General features: G+C 36.3%; 1 protein-coding gene across 1 annotated transcript in view; it reads right to left on the bottom strand.

The window, feature by feature from the left end:
• Positions 1-714: 714 nt before the first annotated feature.
• Positions 715-11,410, bottom strand: part of ABHD17B (abhydrolase domain containing 17B) — a 12,044-nt gene continuing 1,348 nt past the window's right edge. Inside the window, exons 2-3 of the mRNA XM_010151046.1 lie at positions 3,124-3,303; positions 715-2,210 (exon numbers count right to left, since the gene is read on the bottom strand). Of these exons, the coding sequence (XP_010149348.1) occupies positions 1,991-2,210; positions 3,124-3,303 (400 nt within the window). The 3' untranslated portion in view covers positions 715-1,990. The remainder of the gene's footprint in view (positions 2,211-3,123; positions 3,304-11,410) is intronic.

Here is an 11,410-nt window from a genome sequence, read left to right on the forward strand (position 1 = left end):
GTGAGCAGTGAATCTTCTCCAGGCAATAAAGATCTACATTCTTTATTTGTGAATTTCTGAAGAGGGCTCTCAAAATGGACTTCATCACAAAGAAAGCACTGAAACACTTAATGGTAACACCTTGCATCTACATTGGAGATAGCAGCTGGAATGTAATAAGAGAATGAAATCAAACTGTGTATACAGTATTAGTAATAAAGACAAGTTATACAGCTATTTAAACACACTTCCAATTGCAGTATCTTGGATTAGGATGAAAATCTTTAAATCTAGTATTATTGTGCCTGAATATTAATCTGAAGTTCAGAACACATTGACGCATACTTGATCAAAACAAGTCAAGAACCCCATTGCTGTAGAACAAATTCAGATTTATTTCTATTCAATTAACAACCCAAAAAGCACAAGACAAGTCACTGATGGTTTCAAAGAAAGCAAAATTTGAATTCATTACAGAAGAATGTTTGTAAGTAGCTCCGCAGCAGAAAACCTGTATGCTAAACAGCAGAAAGAAGATAAGGCATGGGGGTGGGAAGGTGATTACAGCTGTAGTTGTTGATAAAGAAATGTGCTGACAAATCATAACAATGAGTTACTGCTTTAGTTCTCATATTTCCTAGAGTAAATGAGGAGTTGCTTATTATTTTAATATCACAAGCAACTGTTATTTCTTCTTTTTCAAAAAAAGAAAGGAAAAGAAGAACAGCAAGTGTTTGGAACATTTTTTTACTGGTAATCAACACATCTTAACCAAAGTTTTCACAATATTTTAAGTTATATTTAAGTATACAATAGGTCTCAATCACAGAAAACACATAGAACAATTTAACTACATAAGGCCTTAAAATTAGAAGCAGAGTGTGTCTTGTTGGACTATTACTTTGTTTACAAATAGGTTACATATAAGAAGTTTCTTTTTTCATAGTTTTATTCAAGCAAAACACGTTCAAGGGAAAGGCAACTTGGAGTTTATTTCACCATGAGTTCATAAAAAAATGTCAACATTATTTACTTGACCCTTCCCCCACCCCACTCAGGTGTGATTAGTAAAATTTCCATACAATACTCAAAACCCAACAAGCTTTTGCACTAAACATCCAAAAGTAAGCCTGATCAGAAGCAAATTGTTTGTAACAGTTGGATGAACTTCCAGATTCTTTCCAATGAAATACTGCATCTCTATATAGTCAGTGTTTAAAATCGTGTTGTCCACAAAGCTTTCTGGGTTCTAAAAGTCTTCCTGGTTTCAGTGAAGTGCTTAGTAGCCTCAGTACCACCATGTGAAGTGTATTTCTGTTACAACAATGACAGCTTGCAGAATTATTTTGGCAAGATTAGGACTGCTGAAAAGATGACTGAGTAAATTTGTTTAACCTGAAAGGTAAGAGACAACACAATAACGAAACAACTAAAATAAAGCTAAGCACAAAAAATACAGAAATAGATCAATTTTGACCCCTCCCCCTATAACAGGGCATGGTTCATTTCCAGTGACTGTCTATTCTCAGTACATACATTAGTATTTGACCAAATTTCATGGCTATTATATTTTTACAGAACAACTGCTTAGAAGTCTGTTTTTTAATTTACACCTGTGCAACAGTAAGTCACAGTACATTAAGATGTTTAAAAATATTTATTAACTTGGTCTCAATATACTAAAACATTTGGCAACACTTTTACAGCATTCGATTATATATAATTAAAATTTCATACAGTACTCCTTGTGACTTTTTTTTCCTGACATCCAAGAAGAAAAATCCTCACACAAAGCAAAATGAACTGCCAGTCTTGACTGCATGATCATGTAATTCCAGTTTATAATACTGGCATTAAAACCTTCATTAATTATGTTGACAAATCATTACCTGTACATTTAATGAAGGCAACAAAGATGATTTGAAAACACAACTTTCTGGTTTTGTTATGTATTTAACAAGGTGTACAGTTCTGCAGTGAAATGAAAAAGCAGGTAAATATACAAAGAAAATTACAAGTTCACCAGTTCCTGTGACACAAACTGTTTTAATCTTTCAAGGTACTGTCCATAGAGTTCCACATCATTATGGCCTGCTCCTTCTACCCACAGTGGTTCTACAGGTCTCTGGCAACGCTCAAATAATGCTAGGCCATGTGAAAAGTCAATTACTTCATCTTCAGTCCCATGGATTATTAACACAGGAGATGTTATTTTAGAAATCTTGTCAATGCTGTAAAAATAATAAAAAAACCCAACTATGAACACAGTGAGCTTTATTAAGTCTTTTTGAAAGACCAAGCTATTAATTTCACTTTTTAATTACACATTATAGGTTTAACAATTTAATTCTGAAGTTGTTTAAAAGTCAGAAGGTTAGACCTTATCAACACCCTGGAAGCCATTACAGCAGCACATGTAGACACACAGAACACTACTACAGGAAACTATTAGGATCAAATAACAGAGTAATCTATCTGAAAGTGGTGTTCATTACCACGTTCACTTCAAAAGATCAAAGCCACTAGACCAATGAAAATACTACTTCAGAGGTTTTCAGTTAAAAAGTGCTTCTCAGAAGTGAAAGAATTTTAGCATTTACAAATTTGATCTTATATGAGGGAAAAAAAAAGTCTGAAGTTAAGTGCTCAAAACACAAGTAATTCTTTGAGACAAATGTACCAGTGTATAATGGCCAACTAGTGGCATAGTTCTGAAATAAATGACAGGAATTTTCTTCAGTTAAGGTCTAGTTTACTAGTCTTTGGTACTTACAGAAACATACGCAAAAGGCTTTGTTCATAGCTCCCAGGATTAACAATTCACTGGATTAGAAATGCTTGTTAGAATTGGGGTTTATGTATAGAAAAACTAATCACTTCTTCAACAGATACCAAATAAAACGATTAGAGATGTGAAAAGCCAAGAAGATTTACAAAGTTCCGTAAACTCCTTCAAACCAAATGTTTCTCTTGTTATTCACTCTGATTTTTCTCCAACTGTTTTTTTAAATTTTTGAAAGAAATTTCAGAGAATATCCCATATTACTTATTTCCTTGAGCATAAACGTCTGTAGTAGAAAAAATGCATGCAGAATAAATAAATTTAAAAAAAACCCAAACCACCCAACACAACCTACAACTTACTTTGGGAATGCATCAAAGCAATAGGTCTTCTTTGTATCAGGAAAAGCCACTCGCATTCCTGAGGTCAGTGGAGAATGAAGAATTACAGCAGCACTTTCATACCTAGCAGCAAGATCCACAGATGGTACTGTTCCTATACTCTGCCCATATATAATCACATTTTCAGGGCGGATTCCATACCTAGAAAATTAAGACATTAACAAGAGTGGCCTATAAAGTGAAACAGACAAAACCACATCTACACAGCACATCAAAAAAGCATTTCTGAAGACAGAAATTTCCTTAAGAGGATAAATTATGAAACAGGAGCTGGTAGAAGAACAAGTAAGTGTATTCTGTAACATCACTGACTTCAAGGGACAATTATTTACAGTAGTTAACTATTTGCAGTAGTCTTTCCCTGCCTTATGCCAGAATGACACTGAAATATAGGTAGAGTGTTTTGGGGTGTTTGTTTGGTGTGGGGGTTTTTTGGGGGTTTTTTTGGTTTTTTGGTTTTTGTTGTTTTTTTTTTTTAAATATTATTTGTGAATGCAGTTGTGACTTGAATACTAGTTGAAAGCCTTTACTGGTAACTCTAATGGACCTACAACTGAAAACTGATTACAGCCTTACTAGTTATATGGTTATCATCAAGTGGAACACAGTCAAATCTACAAAAACTTGGTCAGCTTTACTCTTCTGACACTTGGTAAAAACTGCTCAGCAATTTAGTGAGACCTAAAGCATGCCTGTACAGACAGTGGTCAGAATATTATGCACCCTATGTAATAACAAAGATGCTTCTTTTATCAGAGTTGCTTCGGCATACAAGCTAGCAAGAGGAACACCCAACCTAACCCACACTTGACAGCCCAATATGCACTACAAAATTCAAGCCAAAGTCTCCCTCCCCGTAAGATGAAAAAAATTTTTCCTGTAATTGAGGTAAACAGATGAGTCACAAAACACCTCATTAACACACAAGTCAGATCTAATATATTTATCTGCAGTTGTATGGATATAAAGAGCTGCTAGTTCCCAAGTAACAATGGAAAAGTCTCTAAGCAGGACGTCATGCAGGCAAGAACAGTGTCCACAGCAGAAGTGAGCTGCTGATACCTTGATCTATAATAACAAAGTACTCTTAGTACAGGTTCAGACAGCAAAAGCTTATCTCCATCTGTGTACCTTTAACTAACTTAGGAAAAGAAGTATCTTAAATAGAAAGAGCACTGCATTACCAAAAAAGAAAATATTTTAAAAGTCAAACATCGTTTTATTCTATTATCAGAGGCTGTTCAGCTTTCTGAGTTACAGCAGACTAGCCTAATACCACTGAGGAACAGCATGAGCTAGTTTAATCGTGAAAGGACTGACAATCAATCAACTGTTTGCAGTTGAAGCAAAGGAAAGTGCAACCATTGCCTCTTTACAATAAATGCATGCACCTTTACTGTCAAAGCTAGGTAACAATACCCATACCCACAGAGGAGTTCTCAAATCAGTACATTTTGCATACCTCCACTAGAGCCAGGGAAATAGAGGTAATGAAAAAGTGTCCAGTATCTTATAAGTATGGCTAAATGGTAAGCTATATGGTATGGTAACTGTATAGGTTGAACACTAAAATTAATGAAGTCCAAAAGCCTCAAATTCAGGAACAATAGGAAGAAGAGATGCATGTACCAAGATATTTAAATCACCAACGCCCTTCCCAAAAAACAAACAAAAAACCCACTAAAATCCATAAGTACTTTTTAATAAGCCAGAAAACATGCCCTGTGTGTTACATCAGTGTGTAATAAACAGTTAATTTTTAAAAAATCTAGGAAGATAAAGAAAAATCACATTTAAGTATTACTAAAATGTAACTATGATAGCAGAATTCAATAAGCTTTCTCAATTGTGGCTAAAATCTACTGTTCACAGCTAACATTGTCTATTTAACAATTAATCTATTTATGTAAATTGTGTTCTGCTTGAGGGAAATGTAAAAGCTGTAGAAGTATTACCACAGCAAGATTCTATGATTGTATCTATACCATGACTACTAAATTACTATCAGTGTTTCCTAGAAAGAGTTTCCAGGATCATAATCAAACTAAGAGTTCTAAAACACAAAACCTCAATTATCAGCCTGGAACTACATGCAAGCTCTGAGAGCTGTTGTGAGGTAGAGAATAAAAAAAATTCAAACATTCCGATCAACAAAGATTTTCTCAAAATTCCAACACACAACCAGCACAGTAAATGAAAGCTTTGAAACCAAATCAAATGTAAGGTCTTTACTATTTCTGCATCTCTTCTGAAACACCTGAGAACAGCCTGGCACCAACCCTTTCACAGTTCACTTCTCCCAGTTCAAAATAATTCAAATCACATCTGTCCATTCTGAAAGTACAGTATGGCCTTTTGTAAAATCTGAACAAAGCTCACATTAATACCGGACACTTTGCATCATTAGTATGCCATGGAGTTTGCACAGCACGTTATGACATAACATAGTTTGCAAATGAAAAAACTTACAAATTATTACACTTGCCATTTCCTTAGGTATTGAGTTTTACAAGACACAGGCCACTGCACAGAAACTTAAAGCAAAACTTAAAAGTAGATTTTGGAACATTTTTCCTTTTTGTCATTAGTCTATTGTCATTTTCCTTTTGTCATTACTCTATCAACAGCTAAAAAAGTAGTTGTTGATAAGTTCCCTAGTCAGAAAATTCACCCAATCCTCTTTTTTGACAGTCCTGAAAATTCCAGGTACACTCCAAGAAGTTTGGTAGAAAATTATTAGGTGATCACACATCTGGTGTCCCAAATGAGCAAGTGTCAGAACAAGAAAAAGGGACACCAATATTGTTCTTATAATAAGTACCTTAGAATTACAGGCCATCCTGAGGAACAGGACCATGACATTTACAGAGCCATATGCTGTAAGTAGTTGTTCTGGTGACAAACACTTAAAGACATGCTGGTAAAAACTCTTGGTATCTTTGGAAGGTCATTATATTGATCATAGGGGTAATGTAATCACTAATGACTACTCAAGTAATCTTAGATCACTTGTGTCAGAATAGACAAGCCTTCAGTTTGTTGATGGTGGTAATGGTTTTTTTTAAATGTTTGGGTTTTTTAAGCTATAATCACCAGAAAGGACCTTGGGGAAAAAAAAAAAAATCTCTTTAGAAGTAGCTGTGCACAGATGTACCTTCTCAGAAAAGTCACTCTTCCTCAGGTACAAGTGATTTTGGACTGAACCTGGCATAAAATACAGATACTGTTTAAAGGCTGACACAACATTTTTTCTCGTTCCTACAGCAATTGAGATTTCAACTCCTTTCAACACCTAATTCATCCTTCATATTCACAAACCTAAGGGCTACCTGTTGGGAAAGCACATGGAACTTGAAGTTTTTACACAGATGTACCTCTGTTGGCATAAGCTTGCCAGCAGCCACACAGAGTGTCTGAGCACCAACAAAATTCTGTCCCACCATCACATGGAATGTACAAGTTATTGTCACTATAAAGCTAAGCTATTGCCAAACACAAGCTTGCATTATCAGCCACAAGTTGCCACTTGCTGGGCTTCACCAACTAGTTTAGGAAACTAAATCTGAGTAGGGAAACAACTACTTTTCTGCTCCTTTGTACTGCCTAACTCCAGGGTCAGGCAAGAAATTACATGCCACTGGTGGGTTAAAGGAAAGAGCAAGCCAATAAATCACTGTAACCACACCATAAGACCATTCCCTAGAATCAGAGTCCAAGCTAACACAACGTGACTGACTGAAGCCACTATCCTCTACTGTGAGCCTACATCTGCTGATGAGATATAGATGGTCTCCTGTAATAAAGGCAATTCTGAACATGCCTACCTTATCTTTTCACCTTCTGGCAGGAAAAGAATAACTGCTAAACAGCAATGAAATATAATTTTTTTCCCTTTTGTCAAACTTCAATGTGCTGCAGCACAAATTCTTTCACCGTCTCCTTTATGTTTCTGTCTCTTTAACAAGACTTTTTCTGCATTTTACTAAACACTACTTAGTAGCAGTCCACCTCTTTTCCACCCCTCCCCCTCCTGCTTTTTTTTTCTTTTCATAGAATCATATAACAGTTTGGGTTGGAAGATGACCTAGATCAGCCCCCCACCACAGATAGGGACACTTTTCACAGGTTGCTGAAAGCCTCATGCAACCTTACCTTGAACACTTTAAATATTATATCATACATCACTTACGTTACATAATCACCATATTTATATACATTACCAAGAAGTGCAATATGCAAGCTACAAAATGCAAATTACAGAATGGTTGTAATGAGTGGTGAGAGGGTAGGCTTTTTTTTTTAAACCCAGTTACCTTTAACAACCAAATACTTGCTGAAGTTACCACATTAGCAGGCTCTTAGGAGTACCTGGCATTTGCCCTTGATATACCTAAGAGAGACAAAAAACTATTTATGTTTTTACTTCTGAACAATTGTTGTTAATCTAGAAGACTTGCTCACTATAAAATAAGAAAATAAAGTATCAGTAAAATCAGCCTTAGAAGGGTACATTTTCCATAGTACCATTCAGGCTCACATTAATGAAGAGGTGCAATAGATGCTCTAGAGAGGCTGCTGTTTGTGAAGTTATTCCAATACATGCATTTAACCAACTGAGAGCAGTGCTTGGGGCACAAAGAACAAGGGGAACATACTGAGAGAATTTTCAATGCACATTTCAGAACCTTTTGTCATCATGCACATAACACAGGAAATTACAGCTGCAAATTGCAGAACATGAAGGGTATGTACATCCTCCACACCTTTAACTACCAAAATCCCAGGCCATGAATAAAAATCATGAGCATACAGCTCTTCCTCAACTCAGATGCACACTCCTTTTGTATAGAGCACGTAAAACTAAGTAAAAGGGAACTGTGTTTTATGAGTGGCAAGCCCATTGACCACACATGTAGTAATGGACAAACTGCACCTCCCTGCTCCTCTGATGATGGTTTGGCCTTTTCTAAACCTCACAGTGCTACTGATACATTTGTTTTATTGCAAAGATTTCTCTTCACGATAAATTGAGCTGTATTTTCCTATCAATTTAAATAAAAGCTCAATTTCTCTCCAAATACTTGAAGTTAAGGTACCTCATCTTCTAGCAGCCACCCCTCCCCACTTCTTAATGAAAAAAAAGAAAAAAAACCTCAATCTATGAATTCTCAAAAGAACACTTTTAGCCAATATCCAAATAGGTTTGAGATTATTCCTATATTTTGCTGTTCAAATTAGGGACATTCTGCCTACTTAGACACATCAGCCTGATGGTGACATTTAACCTTCAGTTTTTCAATTATTATACAGTCCATAATAAGCAACAATGAAAAGGCTGTTTGGCTTTTTAAATGTAAATCTGGTTAAGAGGCAACTAGGTAAGTCTTCAGGTTTCTGAATGAGCACCTCTTGCCCTGCATTTGCCTGTGGCTGGTTAAATCTTTCCACCCTTGCTAGGGTGTCAAAGCCCTTCAGACCAGGACAGCAGAAAATTAGCATATCCCAAAATGACTCCTGGCATTGCAACACTTCATAGTAATCATTCAGAAAAAGAACGTCCTCACTTGCAGCTTTTATACAGTACCATACACATGAACACGCAATAATGTGTGACTTTTGCAAACATCATGGCAATGAATCATCTTGCCTTCTTTCACAGAGAGCACCTACATTAATAGCTACTGCTTCCTATTAAAATACTCAAATCAGGTAAAGAATAGGGACACAGTTCAGAAGCCACATCTGCTGTTTACCTCTTCTGATCTGTTGCCAAATTGGCTTTCTATATTCATTTACATAAAAGATAATGCTCACATACCCCCACAGCAACCTCTTAAGAAATTAGTGTTGGACAAACCTCACCATCATCCTCAATGCTAGTTCCAGGCTTCTACCTTAGGTGTCCAGTCCCCACTGGACAGTTGTGTCAATTTACAGATGACTATCTGGACTGTCCTTCCCAGGTATAAAACTTACATCTCCATCACAATCAACTGTTTTGACTGTAGACCAAATTCCACATCAGCATTTCAATTACCCCCAAAACACCTTTTAATGCTGGGCTCTATTATCCCATTTCTCAGAATATGCAGGGAGCTGTGGGTGGCTGTGATCAGTCTCCAACGAAGTAATTTCTTCATTCTTTTCTTCATCCCATCCCAGCCTGTGAGACACAGCTTAAAAGTCTAGGATCCATTTCTTTTCTCATCCCAATAACATGGATTTCAAAGGAGTTACAGCTATAGTTACACCTATCCCGCAAACAGTTCGCTGAATTAATTTGGTTTTGCAGAACATATTATAAAACTTTAGAGATGGTGTCAGTGTAACACTGTCAGAACAGGCTATGCTAGAAAAATGAATCATTGCTGCAGCAAATGCTCTAAGGCTCCATTCTGGTCCAGATATTCATCAAGTATTTAAACAACAGCTGGGCACATTATCAGGGCTCAAGAGAATACCATGGATTGGTAATGAAACTGTGAGCCAGTACACCCAGAGTCATGTGCTGAACTTCTCCCTGCTACATTCAACATTCAGATAGGACAAAACCAGATCTTCCAATTATAAAGTTGTTGAAAATATCGCAGTGGTGGACAGCAAATAGGATTGAGGTGAGGTTATTCCTGAATGGAAGAGGGAAAAGCAGATAGATGGAACATGCATTGTGAGTTCCTCCAAAAATGTCTGTTCAGCAAAGGGCAACGTTCAGATGGGATATTATAATGAACAAACGTATTTGATTAGGGAAGGTGCACTATGCACTGTTCAAGAATGTAAGTGAGAATTCAAGTTGTAATCACATTTGCTTTTAGGTTTTCAATCCGAAATTCATCAATGGAAGAACAGACAATAGTTCATAAAACAGAAATTAGTTCATAAAACAGAGCCTGTAAACTGCCATAAACAAACAATTAAGTTTCACCATCTAGATCTCTTCCATTTTCTGGTACATTTAAACAATTCAGACTCTTTTCCACATTTCACACTTTTTTGATCAATGTTACTGAGTATTACACTAAGTGGCTATCTTCCAGATCACCTCTCAACTACAAATCACCTGTTGCAGCTCTTAGCTTGCAGAATGGATGTCTAGTTATATCTCAGCTTTCCACTGTAATCAAAATAAATGTCAAAACCTAATCTAAGAACACAGTACATGTTTTTAAAAATATGAGGCTGAATACCTGTCCCTGTGACTGTATGAAGTTTATTATCATAAACATTCCCCCTACTTTAATACAAGAATAAAATATGCTTATTTAAAAAGAATTTGCTATAATGCAAAAGAAATGCAAGGCAATATGTTAAGACACTGGAAAGGAATAATCTGCTCCAAAGTAACAGGAAAGTAGTTAAAATTACATTGATCAAGTTCTAAATTTACTGTGACAACTATCAGGCTCCAGGGTTTGAAGAGCCTTATACTGTCATATCCCCAATATTATATTATTAAACAGTACGCGGAAGTTACAATGATTAAACCATAACATGCTGCTCTGTATTAAATTCTGGGTTTCACAGATTTTTGGTGCAAAATACACATTATGATGGAAGATTTTTTTTCTGAACATCTATTCTTATGACTGCATAGTATTTTAAAAAATAATCTTATAGTTTGGGTACTTGTAAAACAAATAAAATATTGCTCTAAATGGAACATACCATGGTGAAAATGCTCTCAAATTTAAGTAGCTATTCAGTGCTGCATTTATTTGGTGCCTAGGGTTCTAACCTGTACCACAGAAAGCCTCCAGAGTTATTCATATTACTATTTTATCTCCCTAAAACCAGAGGGTTGGAATACAGAAATCACAGTAACAACGTCCTTCCAATTTGCATTGTGTTTTCCTTGTCCAGTTTTAACCTATTTGAGCTAAAACCACTGATTCAAATTCCTGTTCTTTGTTCCCACCATTATGTATTTACACAGATCAATCACAACCTCTACCACACACTGTATTTTGGCCAAGATAAAAACATCTTTTTGTTTTGTACAGAAAGGTACCTTTGGAAATGTTGTAGCTGCTAGTCTGAATTCTAAAATAAAGGTGGCCTGAACACCATACAGAAAAAAAAGTACTCGGGGGTATTGGTTGACAGCTGGCCGAATATGAGCCAGCAGCGTGCCTAAGTGGCCAAGGCCAATGGTATCCTGGCCTGCACCAGGAACAGTGTGGCCAGCAGGACTGAGGAAGTGATTGTTCCCCTGTAGTCGGCACTGGTGAGACTGCACCTGAACTTCTGT

Source organism: Eurypyga helias, unplaced genomic scaffold (assembly GCF_000690775.1).
Source record: "Eurypyga helias isolate BGI_N326 unplaced genomic scaffold, ASM69077v1 scaffold16584, whole genome shotgun sequence".
NCBI lineage: Eukaryota > Metazoa > Chordata > Aves > Eurypygiformes > Eurypygidae > Eurypyga > Eurypyga helias.